Below are 14,643 nucleotides of genomic sequence, written 5' to 3'. Positions count from 1 at the left end.
GGGCACTGAGCAGCCACCAGCTGGGAATGGCTTTTGGTCAGTCCCCACCTGGGCTGGAGTCTTCAGGATGTGGCAAGGAGAACTGTGATAGAGAGATCATTTCTGGGTGGGTGGGTAGACCAGGGAGCAAGCCCCACCCCTGGATCCTGGTCCCCTTCCCATCCTGCCCCACCTCACTCCATCTCGTGTGGACAGATCATTAAATCCTCCTGTGGTCCTCCTTCTCCAGCTCCTCGGAGCCACAGCCATTGAGGATAAGTTGCAAGATGGAGTCCCCGAGACCATCCAGCTGCTAAAAAAGGGGAACATTAAAGTGTGGGTGCTGACTGGAGATAAACAAGGTATGAGCCACATGGAACCTCAAAGCCAGACTAGAACCCCTGTTCTTGCCTGGGGCAGGATCCTCCCCCACAAGGGCCCCCACTTCCCTGAATTTCTTCTGTGTTGCTGGTCTCTTTCTGGGATAGTAACATATAGCACTTTCCATGGGTATCTCTCATTATACAGAGGGGGAAACTGAGGCAGAGGGAGCAACCTGCCTAAAGTCACTCAGCAAGAGCAGGACTAGAACCTATGTCTCCTGCTGCCCATGCAAGTGGTACTGCTCAATCATGCTGGGAGCGGCATAGCAAGTGCTAGGAGTGTGAGTGGGGGCAGGGCTGGGGTATTCCCCTGCTGCCAGGGTGCCCCTGTTGTAGCAGCAGCTTGATGACTTGTTCGTTTCAGAGACAGCAGTGAACATCGGCTTCGCCTGCCGGCTGCTCTCGGACGACATGCAGATCCTGGAGGAGAAGGAGATCTGGTGAGTGGGTTCCCGGCCCCTCCCAAGGCCTGTCTCATAGAGCAGCAGGCGGGAGATGAAGCACTTGCTGGGGGATACGAGCCACACTCAGAGCCATGCTAGTGCATCTGCAGCCTCTGTCTTGTTATCGCAGCCCTGAGCCCCTCCCAGCTCCCCCCGCCCCCCAAGCTTTGCCAGTGCCCCTCAGTCCTGACCCGCAGCCCCCTGCTAGCCCAGCTCTGGGTCCCCCCCCACCTCACTCCACAGCTCTGCTAATGCCTCTCACTCCCCCCCCATAGTCCCCTGCTATCCCAGCACTGGGGTCCCCCCCCCTCCACAGCTCTGCGATGCCCCTCACTCTCAACCTGCAGCCCCCTGCTCTCCCAGCCCTTGGCTCTCCCCCACTCCACAGCTCTGCCAGCACCTCTGACTCCCGACCCATAGCCCCCCTGGAGACTAAAGCCCACTATTCTCCTGCAGAACACGAGCAGGAAAAGCAGCCACAGGACTCCCACCCTATGAGCCCACATAACGCCCAGCCACCCCTTCCCCAGGGCTAGGAGTTCCGTCTGCACGGCCTGTTCGGGGCAGGGATGCATGCCAGCTAGGGGGCTGATTCTGGAGAAGGGGGCATTGTGCTGACTAGGAACTGCAGCCATCGCCTGCCTTCCCACGGGGAAGCACTTCAGACGCCGACGTCCACCCTGGAGCGGGAAGGTGAATTCCCCACTCGGAGAGATGGACCCCAGCTGGCTCCGATGGCACCCTTGTGCGAAGCATAGAGGTGTCGCGGCGGTGGTGGGAGGGGCTCGCCGGCCAAGTACAATCACGTCCCTGGGTAATACCTGGGGTGGCTGGTCTCACCTGCAGCTCGGGCCACCCTGGCTGCCCTGTTACAGTCACAGCTAGCGTGGGTGTACACGTGGAAGCTTCAGCAGCCTATGCCCAGAGCTGCCCAGCCTCCCCAGGGTGGCCCCCTGGCTCGCCTTGGCTTTGACCCCACGTTCCATCCCCTCCCTGCCCCTTTCTTGCACAGTGAGATGCTGGAAGCCTGTTGGATGAGCACCAACAACCTGGGCAGCAGTGGGGAAGCCCTGTGCAGATTCCAGCAGCGCTTGGGGGGCTTGCACCAGGGGAAGATGGCCTTAGTCATCACCGGAGACTTCCTGGTAGGTGATGCTTCGCCACTCCCTCCCCTTCACTGTGCAGTGCCAGATGGACCGTAGTTATCTCACTGGAGTCCAGCAGGGAGGAAAGCAGGGGGTAAAAACAGCTTAAGCGAAGCTGGGGGAGATCGAACCCAGGAACCCAACCCCAAGTGCCCTGCGTGGATTCTGGGGTGGGGCCCATGGCGAACGCAAGGTTATTGCTTAATTTATGCAAAGCCTCCCCGTCCCGAATGATCCCAGGATCACCCCACCTGCCACTGAAATGCAGCTTCTGCTGCGGTGCAACACCGCAGCTGTTTAGCAACGCACAGCAATGCCAGAACAACAGTTTAGGGCTGGAAGTGAAGATGGGTCTGCAGGGGGAATGGAAGGAAGCCGAATGTAGTTATGTTTACCAAACATTTATATGACTGTAGCACCAAGCGGTTCTAATCAGGCTCAGCATTGTGCTGGTGATGCTCCGAACACACAAGAAGGCGTGGCTCCTGGTTCTGCCCTGAAGAGTTCACGTTTTAAGAAGAGTGGAGGGGTGGGGATGGGGAAGAGGGAGGCCATTCTAACTCATGCTTATAGATACTAGCAATTAAAAAAACCGAGATAAATAAAGGTTTCAGAGTAGCAGCCGTGTTAGTCTATATCCACAAAAATAAAAGGAGTACTTGTGGCACCTTAGAGACTAACAAATTTCATGAAAGCTTATGCTCAGATAAATTTGTTAGTCTCTAAGGTGCCACAAGTACTCCTTTTCTTTTTGTAGATAAATAAAGTAAGTGTCCAGCAGCCCCTCCAACCACCGGTTTTTTCCTCAGCTGCAGGGGAGAGGGGGTCTTGAAGAGACATTTAAAGGAGATGCTGGCAGTGGCTTGTGGATTGGACACTTTGTGCTTTCTATCTTGCCTCCAGTTTGAGGGTCACAAAATGCTCGGTGAATGAAGGGGAGAATTTGCAAAGTGCCCAAGGGGTTTAGAAGCACAGATCCCATTGTACATCGGTGGACCTCACATTGCTAAATTGCAGGGGCACTTTGGAAAATCTAGCCCTTCTGCTTTATGGTGGGCAATTCTTATCCTATTTTAGAGGGGGAAACTGAGGCACGGAAGTGACTCTCCATAGGTTGCGGAAAGACTTGGTGTCGCAGCTGAGAATAGAACCCAGGAGTCCTAACTCTCGGTCCTTAGCCTGAACCTCGTAATCATCCTCCCCCATCCCCACCAACCAAGTGGGGTTTGGCTCGGGCACAGGGCTAGCACCCGCCCCTTGCCCCTGGGGCACTGCTGGTGTGAGGCTATCTCATGTGTCTCTGCTCTGTCCTCAGGAGAAAGTCCTGGGCACTGCGGAGAAGGTGAAGAGGAAGGAAGGTTTCTGGGCGCGGCTGGCCTGCTGCAAGGCTCGGACGCAGCCGGTGGCAGACAGCTTGGTGGAGAAGGCTTTTGTAGACCTGGCCACCTGCTGCCAGGCCGTGATCTGCTGCAGGGTCACCCCCAGGCAGAAAGCCCTCGTCGTGCAGCTCGTGAAGAGGCACCGGAGCGCCATCACCCTGGCCATCGGGGACGGAGCCAACGACGTGAACATGATCAAGAGTGAGGCCTCAAGCTGGCGGGTTGGGGATTGTGGGAGCTCAGGGAGCCCTGCATGCTCAGCACAGATACCTCCTCCATGCAGGCTCCTACCTTCTCCAGCTCCCTGGATAGCAACCCCTCCCACGAGCCATCAGCTGGGCTTCACCCTGTAGCCTTCTGCAGCCCAGCATAGGTCACTGTCACTCGAGTTAGAGGGGTGACTCTGTCAGATGGGACTAGTTGTAAACTGTTCTCATCTAGTGGCCAAGCCACCTTGCCAGTATGTTACAGCCACAGGCTGAATCCGTGGCCCTCCAGGTGGCCCTGGGGTTCCCCTTTTGTTGCTGATCGGTCCTGAGCTCACCCGAAGGGGCTAGGTCTCAGGGCAGACGCAGGTCAGTTGAAGCAGTCTAACCCAACCCCGCGGGACATGGGCTGATTTTCCCACCCGGGGACATGTGTATAGTGTTTACCCTGAGGCCCTTCAGCCCTGCCTCTCTCTCTTTCTTCCTTTCCAGTGGCTGACATTGGAGTTGGCATTAGCGGGCAGGAGGGGATGCAGGCTGTCCAGTGCAGCGACTACGCCCTGGCCCAGTTCTGCTACCTGCAGCGGCTGCTGCTCGTGCATGGCCGCTGGTCCTACCTGCGCATCTGCAAGTTCCTCCGCTACTTTTTCTACAAGACCTTCGCCGGCATGATGGTGCAGATCTGGTTTGCTTTCTACAGCGGCTTCACGGCCCAGGTCAGGCTGCAGCCCTGGCTGTGCTCAGAGGGTGTGGTCACGTCATGCACCCTCTCTCCCCCTCCTACCTTTTGCCACTCCAGCCAGCCCTTTCCCTCTCCTCACAGGAGGATGGGATGTCATGCCATGGCTGAGGCTGGCATCACTAGCACCTGCTAGGGGGTGGACGCGTATCCTTTGTCTCTGTCCTGGTAATGTGCCCCTTTCTGCCCTGCCCAGCTTTGATGTAACAGGGCACTTGGATTTGTTGGGTTGCTTTACTACTCTGCTGCCAGTATGGAAAGGTGACTCTGGACAGTCTCTGGAGTGGGCTAAATGTTAGATCCGGAAGGCAGCTGACTGAGCATCCAGCAAAGGTAGCCACGGGCAACAGCTCAGCTGTGAAAAATCCCCTGAGGTTGGGCCCAGGGTTCCATGTGGCCCTGGAGTTTCTACAGCATTCAGCATCTGCTACAGAATTGTCCACTAGGAATCTCTGTTTCCACTGGAAAACAATAAGGCCGAAGTTTACAAAATGATTCCTGATCTTTGGGTGCCCAGGTTGGGACGCAGCAGAGGGTCCTGATTTTCAGCAAGTGCTGGGCACCGGCCCTCTGGAAATCAGGCCCCTTTGAGGAGTCTCAGGTCAGGCCCCCAAAACCCCTAGTCCCTTTAAAAACCTTGAGCTAAATTTCTAGCTCTTATGGTCATGAAGAAAACCTCCCAAACATGAACTAAGGGCCCGTTGATGCAGTGAGACCCGCAGGGAGTCTAAAACAATAGCTCTGAGAAGTGTCAGCTGCCCTATTCATCTCAACGGGTGTGTTATCTCTGAAACCTAGTGATGACCATTTATGTACCAACATTCTTAATCCCGGTCCAGCTAAAGTGCTAATCCCACAAAGCCAAATGACTTCTCATGCCTTCCCAGAGGCCAAACCTGCTGCCTCCCCCACTGACAACTTCTGCCAACCACTTCTGCCAACATGCTGCAGCAAATTGAAAATTAAATATTTAGGAGCAGGATAAAGTAAATGGAGACCAATCTCAGATCATACAAACCTGGGGCCTCTGCCCGCACTGTCTCGTCAATTTCATAGTTAATCCTTCATTTTTTAAATGTGTCGGAAGCTAGTGCACAACCTCCATTCTGCTACAGATTCGCAGGCACTTTGGGTTTGATCCAGAGTCCACTGGGACTTGGTACTGATTGCAGTGAACACTGGATCAGACTCTTTTAGATCCCTCTGGCTGTGGGGCCCATGAGACTCTTCTTATGTCCCTCTTGTTTGGGTTTGTGCTGATTGCTTTCTCCCATCTCTCCCCCTTTAGCCTTTGTATGAGGGCTGGTTCCTTGCACTCTACAATGTGTTCTACACCGCCTACCCCGTGCTCTCCATGGGACTGATGGAACAGGTAGTGTTTTCCATCTCGCTGCATGCTGCCAGGGACAGCCCTGCAGCCGGGCTGTGGGCTGGGAGGCCTTGGTTCATTCCACCCATTCTTTGGATTGAATACGTGTGTTTGCCATTGCATAGCGCAGATTGTGAGCAGGATGCTCAGCTGCGGTAAATCAGAGTCTCTGGGGCTGACTTCAGTGGGTCTGCATCGTGTGGGGATCTGCCTGCCCACACTTGACTGTGTTCAATCACATTAACTACCCCTACATTATGCATGCTAGCCCTCTGCCCTGCCTATCCAGCCACAATGGCCTCTGCGTGTGTATCCCAGAGAGGCCAGCTCAGTGCCCAGCAGCAGTGCACTCTGGGATTGGCATTGTAAGATATCCCGGGGACACCAGGGGAATCATGGGATCAAGCTCCCATAATCCTTCCTTTCCTGGGAATTGGCTGTAGTTCCCCAGTGTGTATCTCACAGTAAGGTGCAGGGGTGACCCTTGCTGTCTCTGGTTTACATAGCAAACGCTGGTTGCAATGTTACTCTTGTTTTAAACGTTTACACTTCTTTCCACCACGGATGGATTAGCCCACGCTAAAGGTGACCTGCAAAGGACATGGCTGATACTGGCTTAGTGCCCTTACCTGGCTTACAAACAAAGACTGAAATGTTTTTGATTTTTTTTCCTAATTATTTTTCCTGCTTGTTTTTACGTTCTGATAGTACCCGGTTTACAATGACGCCCATGGTGCCAGGCCTACATGCAGAAGGGGCCCCACCACCCTGCTCCTCCCTGAAGCCCCATCCTCTCTTGGCCTCTTTCCCCCAAGGCCCAGCCCATGCTCTGCCCCAAGCCCCCGCCCCCTCACGGCCTCTTCCCCCGAGGCCCTGCCCACCCCTTGTTCCTCTTTGTCCCTCCCCCCTTTGCGAGCGGCAGGTGGGGCCTTGGGGGAAGAGGCTGAGCAGGGAGGGGGCCTCTGGGCAGGCAGAATGGGAAGGTGGGGCCACCAGCCGGAATTAATTAATTAATTGGGGGATTAATCCGGCCCTATATTCCGATGTCAGGTCTTGCCTCCCCTGTTTTTCCTGAGAAGCTCTGCAGCTGCCTGTGAAGCTAGCAGGGCACGACAGGCCAAGAGCCGAGGAAACGAACCCTGGGTGATTAGGGAAGGGAATTGCAGTCAGAAGGCAGGATTTCCAAAAGCCCTCAGTACCATCCTAAATCCACGCTCACTGACATCAATGGGAGTCTGAAAATCGCACCTGGACTGAGTAACACGCTTTGTTTTTGGTTGATACTTTCTTTAACCCAAACACCTAACAAGCTGTTGGGAGGAAAGTGCTCTATGGTAAAGATTCAAGCACCTCCTGCACCTTCAGTTAAGGGCCAAGAAAACTCCCCATTCCCATTTCTTGGTCTTCCTATGAGACTTCCAGCAAAAGCAGAAATTTCCTAAAGTAAACAGCCAGGCAGAAACCCCCCACCTTGTTTTGAAAAGCACCTTTCAAGTCTCCTGACTAGCAATCTTAGAGAAGCAAAGCAGGGCACAAACTCAGATCTTTCCCTTTGCGGGTCACTTTTGAGGAGGACACAATTAACCTGGTTATGGACCCTCCAAGGAGGGGTCAGCCCCTTGCAGCATCTCTGGCTCGGTCTTTCCATCTTTCTTTCCTCCAAGATGCTCCATGGGACTTAGAATCTCAGAAAGGTCAGGCGGGAAGAGACCTTGAGAGGTCATCTAGTCCACCCCACCATGCTGAGGCAGGGCCCAGTCTACCTTCAGGTCTGGCTGTGTCCCTCTTAAGTGTCCTTGATCAGATTGTACATGGTACTTCCATGCCTCTGAACCTCTCCCCACTAGGAAATGGTAGCAAGGGCTCAGGCCACCCCGTTTGTGAGTGGGGGCTGCACTCCATCTCCTCTGTGCCTCTCAGCCTGCTTCTCCTCCACCTGCTGGGGTCTGGGATCTAGGCCTCGGCATTTTGAGCTCGTAGCTGTGTATGAAGGCCACACATAGAGATTGCACGTGTCCCTGGTGCTGCAGTACCGCAAACTCTCATGCCCTCCCCCCGGCAGATGTGGGTGGATGGCTGGCTCCCCCACTGGCCCCTCCCTTATATCTCCTCCCCCCCTCCCAAGCTCATGTGGGTGGGCTCCTCCTCACCCCAGGCTCATCACGTGTGCGTGTAACGTGGCTGGTTGGGTGACCTCATTAATGTGGGTGGCATCTGCATGTCAGAGACCCCCATCTCCCTTTCTTCTGGCTGCTCGGCAGGACGTGAGCGCGGAGAAGAGCCTGCAATTCCCCGAACTCTACAAAGTGGGCCAGAGAGACGAGCTCTTCAACTACCGGGTCTTCTGCGTGACCCTCCTCCATGGCACCGTCACCTCCTTGGGGAGCTTCTATATTGCCCTGTGGGCCTTCGAAGACAGGGTCGGCAGCAGGGTTGTTGGTGATTACCAGTCCTTCGCCATAACAGTGGCCACCTCGGCCTTCCTGTCCGTCCTTGCTGAGGTGAGCCACAGGCTCCCCTGCCCCATCTCAGAGCAAGGAGCCGGGGGTGGTGGGGGGCACCCTCCAGGACAAACGTAGCAGGGCAGAAGCGGATAAACTGCACCTCATTTGGAGCAGCATCTGAGCAGATGTAGGACCATGGGGGCTACTGTTGAGATTGTTGGCCTAAAAAGCACCCCAAGTTTCCAAGCCTTGACACACGGGAACCAAACGGGTGTCGTTCCACCAGAGTCAAGGACTGAAGCTGGCCTGGTCGGTTCTAACCATCGTGGCTGGAAGGGTTCCCTGGAGACAGCCAATGGCCACGTGGGGGGAAGTGCAGCAGTCTGAAGGGAGATTGGCTCGGCTTGGCATAAGCCGTCACGGGGGGCCGGCGCAAGCTGGGGAAGGGGCTGGCGCTGGCGATGAAGAAGAGGCTGTTTTGCAGCCATGAGGCGCCGGGTTAGGAAGCTGCTTTGTACAACTGTTCGGAACCCAGAATTCTGGGCAAACAGTTCATTCTGGATCAGAGCGAAACACCAACATTTCCCATGGAATGAAAATCCGGAGAACATTTCTAGTCAGGGCCAGCGAAACGTTTCGTTCCAGTAACGGTCCAACGCTTGGGGTTGAGAAGGTACAGACGTGTCATTTCCACATTACTGGTTATCTCTCGTTTCAACTCTAGTATATTAAATATAGGAACGTAGGGAGGGACCGTCTGTGGACTGATTCCAGGCCATGCTATTGCAGGAAGCCCAGCAAATAACCCCGTTCACAAACATTGCCAGCTCCGGATGTTTGCCCCCTCTGCTCCTCTTAAAAGGCGGTTCCAGAACTTCCCTCTGATAGCTGGAAACCTTCTCATTTCCAGCCTCAATGCATCCGAGTCCATAGACACGTCTAATGTTAAATGTAACACTAGCACTGAGCTTTTCATGTACTCTAAAAGTAAAACTGAAGTGAGGAAGTTGAACTGTTGTGACCGTGGCAAAGGGAGATGTTTTAGCGTTATTGAAATGAAACGAGAAAGTCAAAACGATCCTGTTAGTCTTTTCCCATAGAAAATATCACTGAAATGACCGTGTCCCTGTGGGACGTTTTGATTTTGGTGAAATGGCGTTCCCTGGTGGGAAGCTGCTCTGTCGAAAACATTTTCAACCCCTTTGAGCCTCCCAGACTAGGAGATGAGCCCGCATTCTATTAGGGGAAGTGCTGGAGATCTCCCCTGTTGGTTACACCCCTGCCAGGGGGTGACACCAACACTTCCCAGCCATTGCTAGTCTTGGCCGCACTCTGCTAGCATCAGACAAGCCCCCCTGGCAAGCTCTGTGTTCATAGGGAACAGCTGCACTGGCACTGGAGGTGTAATTTCCAACGGCAGGAGCTCTGATTGAGCTAGTGCAGCAGGTGGCGCTGCGGGTGGCAGGAAGGGGTAACCGCCCCAGGACGAACCCCACTGAGATGCTAGGCGTGTCCTCGGGGCGGCTTTCCCCTCCTGTTACCCCTGCGGCTGCCCCAGCGTTTTTATGCACTAGGTCACTCCAGGCTACCGCGGGCATGTCTGCCTGAGCTGCATCTCTGATGTAGACCCGCCCTCAGCCTTTTCCAGAGTGGGTCTAATCGGCACGGAGGGAGATTTTCCAAAGGGCGAATTGGATTTGGGTGCCTGCTTGCATTGACCTTTAGAGCCCGTCCCTGCTACCACCAACCGGACTGGCCCACTTGGCAGCAGTGACTTTCCTCAGTGCTCAGCCATGGCCTAACTGCTCCCCTGGCAATCAGCAGGAGAGTTAACGGGCTAAGAATTAGGCCAGTACCGAGCACTGGGGCCAGTCCCACCTGCTGTGCCAAAGGCCTGGGAGAACTCTCCTAGGTTGAAGGCTATGCGAGCAGCTCTGGGGAGTGGAGGCTGCCGGTTCCTGGACTCAATCCCAGAGCTGGCTGCAGAGTCTAAAGGATTAACGGGCTGCCAGTTCTGCTTCTTCCTGGACAGATCATCATGGACATGAAGTTCTGGACCATTCTGTCCTTCCTGACCGTCGCAGGCAGCCTGCTATTCTTCTGCCTCTTCTCCTTCCTCACTCAAAATTTCATGATCTTCAGAGAAGCCCCTACCATCTTCCGCTTTCCAGGTAAGGCACCCCCAGGGACCCCATGGTGGAGGGACTCACGTCTGGGGTCGCTCCATCTCCCCACTCCCACCCCATTTATCCTGAGCCCTCCTCTCTCACCCCTTGCTCAGCGGTATCAGAAGCAGGAAGTTGGGCCCATGCCGACCCCTCCACATCCTGGGGGTGTCGTGAGTGTTTGGAGATGCTGGTCCCCCCTCCCCGTACAGCTTGGGGGATCTGAGTCATGATCCCATCGGCCTTGGGCAGAGCCCTAAATCCATGACTGATCCATTCCTGCTGTATCCCTGCCTCCGCATGGTCCCATGGGCTGTGCTGGGAGAGCAGCGTACTGATGCCGTGTGAGCTGGGATGATGCATTGGATGCTACAGTTGCCTCAGGGTGCGGTCTCAGACCCTCTATCCCCGCCAACCGGGCCCAGGGGATAGGTAGAGTCATTATGGTTTTTCCCATGTCCTGTGCGACTCACCCTGGCCTGCGTCCTATTGACAGATGCCTCCCAGAATGCCCTGACCGATCCGTATGTCCTGTCCGTCGTCCTGCTGTGTGTGGTGGTGAATACTGTCCCCTCCCTCACCATCCGCCTGCTCCGTGTTATTACAGGCACCGGCATCATTCAGGATGTAAGTGTGGCTCTGGGCGATGGGGTGGGAGACAAGCATCTTTGAAGGCCCTCGCAATCCAGGCCCAGGGCTATTCTTGAAGGGTCCATTGCTACGCTGACCTGCTGGCCAGGCACGTCTCTAGCCTGGGTGTGGCTGGATTTATTAAAGGGATTGGCCGTTGCCGTACGTGCTGGGATAAGGACAATCCGCTCTCATGCTTCGGGACACCAGATAGTCACCTTGGTGGTCAGGAAGAAATGAGCCAACCCACCACTGGCACATATGGCAAGATACATTGATACAGGCTCCCCTGAAGTGTCAGGTATTGGCCATGATTGGAGCCCTGATGCTGGGCTGGAGTCTGATCACGTTCGTCATGTCCTACGGCATCTATGAAAGGGCCCTTTGGTTTTCTGTATTGCCAGTGTGATGCTATCCCATCCTTGGCAACAAGATCCTGTATGTTCATTGGAGTTGAAATCTCCTGGCCTTTTCTCATTGCATTGTGGTGGGAATGGCCAAGCATTACCCGTTCACCCTCATTGTGCCTGGGGGAGCAGGAATATACATTGCCAGCACCCCCTGCTTTCCCCTCCTAGCTGGGGGTAGGTCTGATGGCTCCCCGCTGGCCTAGCAGCAAAGCCAGCTGAATCAGTGCCCCCCTCAGGCTCCGGGCTGAGCAGCGCTAGCGGGAGGCTACCTTCCCCTGGTTCTGCTCGCTGGCCAGGTGGGAGGGAGCCAGCCTGCGCTGCAGGGGACCTGCTCTGCCCATGTGACAGATGGGAACCTGAGAGCTGAAGACACTTGTCCCAGGCCAGACAGGGAGGCTGGGGCAGACCCCAGATATCTCAGGCTGGTGCCTTCACCCCTGGGCCAAGCTGCCTCTCTCAGCTCAAGTGTTCTCTCCCTTTGGTGGTGGTGACGTTTTTCTCCTTGGCCCCCCTACAGAAGATTCGCTTCAGGGACACGCGGGTGGCAGAGAACACCGTGGAGCTGAAGTCGCACTTCCGCAGGGGCTCCTTGCAGCGGCGCTCCAGCTACGCCTTCTCCCACAAGGAGGGCTACGCCGACCTCATTACCAGGGGCGCCAGCCTGCGGGTGAAGGACTCCAGGAACCGAGGCCCAATGAATGGCAGCAGCTACCAGAGCGTCCTGCTGCCCACCAGGGAGGGCGCCACCCCCAGCGTAGCTTCATGCCCCAGTGTTTTCCTAAAGGAATACAATTAAAGGGATTTAAAGTTTCACACTGCTTTTGGACTTGGGAGACTGCTTCCCAGCTGGGTCTGGAGGCTGCGGACCATGAGTGCTAGCCAGGCACTGAACTAGCTGCACGGCTCCTTTAAGGGTAATTTTTTCTATTTTTTGACTGCCAGAGAAGTACTCCTTTGCCAGCCTTTCTGAAGAGCAACAGTGACACCTGGTGGCCACTAGTGTTATTTGCAGGCGTGAATAATCTGTGGAATCCTCATTGCTGTTCCAGGATATGGTTAATACATCATGCCAGCTGCTGTGTTAGGGAGGAATAAGGATCTCTGGGAAGGAAGATAGTGCCCTTAGCCACACTGATGTATCAGGCAAGGACTATTCATGCTCTGACCAACTCAGTCTTTCATACACTGTCCTCAGACTCTTAACTTGGCAGGAGTACACAGAGCAGAAGGATGGTAGTCTCTTTCTGCCCCAAAGCTCTCACCTCTCGAGTACACTAAAACAACCTCTGTGTTGTAATGAACTCGCTAGTGCTTGTGTGCACAGTGGCCCTCTCCTGGATGGACTCAGAATTGCTCTAGCTATGGGTCATAGGCCCTATACTGTTAACAGGGATTCTTAGTGACCTTAAAAGACCAAGGTCTGTGGCTTTGGAGCAGGAAGATATGGATCTTATATCTGCTACAGCTGTGAATATGCAGGCAGCCAGTGCGTGCAGCAGAGTAAGTGTGTGTGCGGAGGGTGTCTGGCCCCAGCTTGTTATGGTACATTCCGTGTTCCGAATTAATAAAGTACCCAATACAATGGGTGTGCTGGATCTGGCTATTTAATGCCATATGGGTCCTCTTGAAGGGCTGTCTCGGGGAAAGGCCACTGCTATTCTGTGGTGCAGTAAAACCCTGGTGGGTCATGGAGAATAAAATACCTGGAGAAGCCCAGGAGGCGGTGCCCAGAACATCCAGAGAAATACCTGTGGAGCACAGGAGAATCAGCCCACCTGTGCACCAGGTCTGGCAGAGGCAGAAAAAAATGGAGGAGGCTGGGGGTGAAACCGCTTGCAGGTTTATGACTGCCCTCTCCTCTGTTTGCATCCCTCCCCCATTCACCCCTTGGTACTGGGATTGGTAGCAGGCTAGAGCCAGGACCCTTTAAAGATCCTGTCGGGTATTTTCTCTGGACCCAAAGGCCCGGGTGCTGCTGCTCACCAACCGAAGGATTAGAAAATTTCCATATTCTGAGTTTCAGAGCAGCAGCCATGTTAGTCTGTATTCGCAAAAAGAAAAGGAGGACTTGTGGCACCTTAGAGACTAACAAATTTATTTGAGCATAAGCTTTCGTGAGCTACAGCTAACTTCATCAGATGCATCCGATGAAATGAGCTGTAGCTCACGAAAGTTTATGCTCAAATAAACTGTTAGTCTCTAAGGTGCCACTAGTAGTCCTTTTCTTTTTGCATATTCTGAGTCTGACTCAAGGCCTGGATCTGGCACAAGGCCTGTCTGGGTGTCACTGAGATGTCATGTGGGGTGGATCCTTTTGCAGTATCGGGGCCTGATCTGACATTTCCCTGCTGAGGTATGAAGTGGGTGAGACTCCACGGTGCTCTTCTGCAGCTGCATCAGCTCCTCCGGGCTGATGGAGGAGCAAAGTCCTCAAAACTGGGCTGCTCTTCAGCCTCTCTTGTAAGACCAGGACAAGCAGGTGTCCCACGGAACTGGAAGGCAGCAGATTCAAAACCCATCAACAGTCTGGTGCACAACAGGTGTTTAACCTGTCCTCTTTGCCATGATCTTGAATTACTTGGCCCTCGGGTCCGATCCGATTTAGTATCTCCCACAGGCCTGACCCTGCACTCCTGGCAGTCAACGGGAGCCGGAGCAGGCCCTGAGTTGATAGATGCTAGGTCCCTGTTAGCACCCTTGGGAGCTAAGGGTGCAACTGTGAACCTCATGGGGCTGGGCCCTTTGTAATTGTGTTGAGCAGACTGGACTGGACACGTATGCACTCACCCCCGTCCCCCATCTGTATTCATGTTCCAGCAATATGGCTGCAGTCGCTATGGGGGTGCACTCAGCCTGCACTGGACAGGACAGAGTTAACTCCTCATTGTGGGCTGAGGAAACCACACCCCCACATCCCTACTGGGCATGCCCCAAGTGAAGTGCTAGTATAAAAGGAAGCAACCCTGATAAATCTGGGCTGATTGCTTGAGAGGGAGGATGCATGTTGCAAGCTCCAGTCTGAAAGCAACTACAGCCCCCAACTGTGGAAGCCAGAGGTGCTGAGACTCTGGCAGATGCCCAGATAGTTGTTGATGCCCCAGGGGATTCATGGCTACTGAGAACAGCATGGGCTGGTGACCGTGAAGACACCCTGACCGCAGCTGCAGGAGTCATGGTCGGAAGTAGCCCAGGGGAGGGACTAGCCATAGTCCTGAGTGTAGTTGGCATGTTGTGGCTGGATCCCTGCTGACTCAGTGGTGAACTTGCTGCTGTCAGGGCTCTGGTCTGGGACCTGATGGACCAGGGAGGGCTGGGACCCCCTACCCTGGCTGCCACCCTGTTGCCTCTAGC

General features: G+C 54.6%; 1 protein-coding gene across 3 annotated transcripts in view; it reads left to right on the top strand.

Annotated features, from left to right (window-relative positions):
- The window catches only part of ATP8B3 (ATPase phospholipid transporting 8B3), a 62,926-nt gene extending 50,048 nt beyond the window's left edge, over positions 1–12,878 (top strand). For all 3 annotated transcript variants that reach the window (XM_043502690.1, XM_043502691.1, XM_043502692.1), the window contains exons 19-28: positions 230–341; positions 727–802; positions 1,818–1,950; positions 3,266–3,530; positions 4,028–4,251; positions 5,563–5,646; positions 7,905–8,144; positions 10,120–10,258; positions 10,749–10,879; positions 11,810–12,878. In XM_043502690.1, the coding sequence (XP_043358625.1) occupies positions 230–341; positions 727–802; positions 1,818–1,950; positions 3,266–3,530; positions 4,028–4,251; positions 5,563–5,646; positions 7,905–8,144; positions 10,120–10,258; positions 10,749–10,879; positions 11,810–12,088 (1,683 nt within the window). In that variant the 3' untranslated portion in view covers positions 12,089–12,878. The remainder of the gene's footprint in view (positions 1–229; positions 342–726; positions 803–1,817; positions 1,951–3,265; positions 3,531–4,027; positions 4,252–5,562; positions 5,647–7,904; positions 8,145–10,119; positions 10,259–10,748; positions 10,880–11,809) is intronic.
- Positions 12,879–14,643: the final 1,765 nt, after the last annotated feature.

Source organism: Dermochelys coriacea, chromosome 25 (genome assembly GCF_009764565.3).
Source record: "Dermochelys coriacea isolate rDerCor1 chromosome 25, rDerCor1.pri.v4, whole genome shotgun sequence".
Classification (NCBI taxonomy): Eukaryota; Metazoa; Chordata; order Testudines; family Dermochelyidae; genus Dermochelys; species Dermochelys coriacea.
The sequence above is the reverse complement of the archived record's forward strand: the minus strand, read 5'-3'. Positions and strand labels throughout refer to the sequence as shown.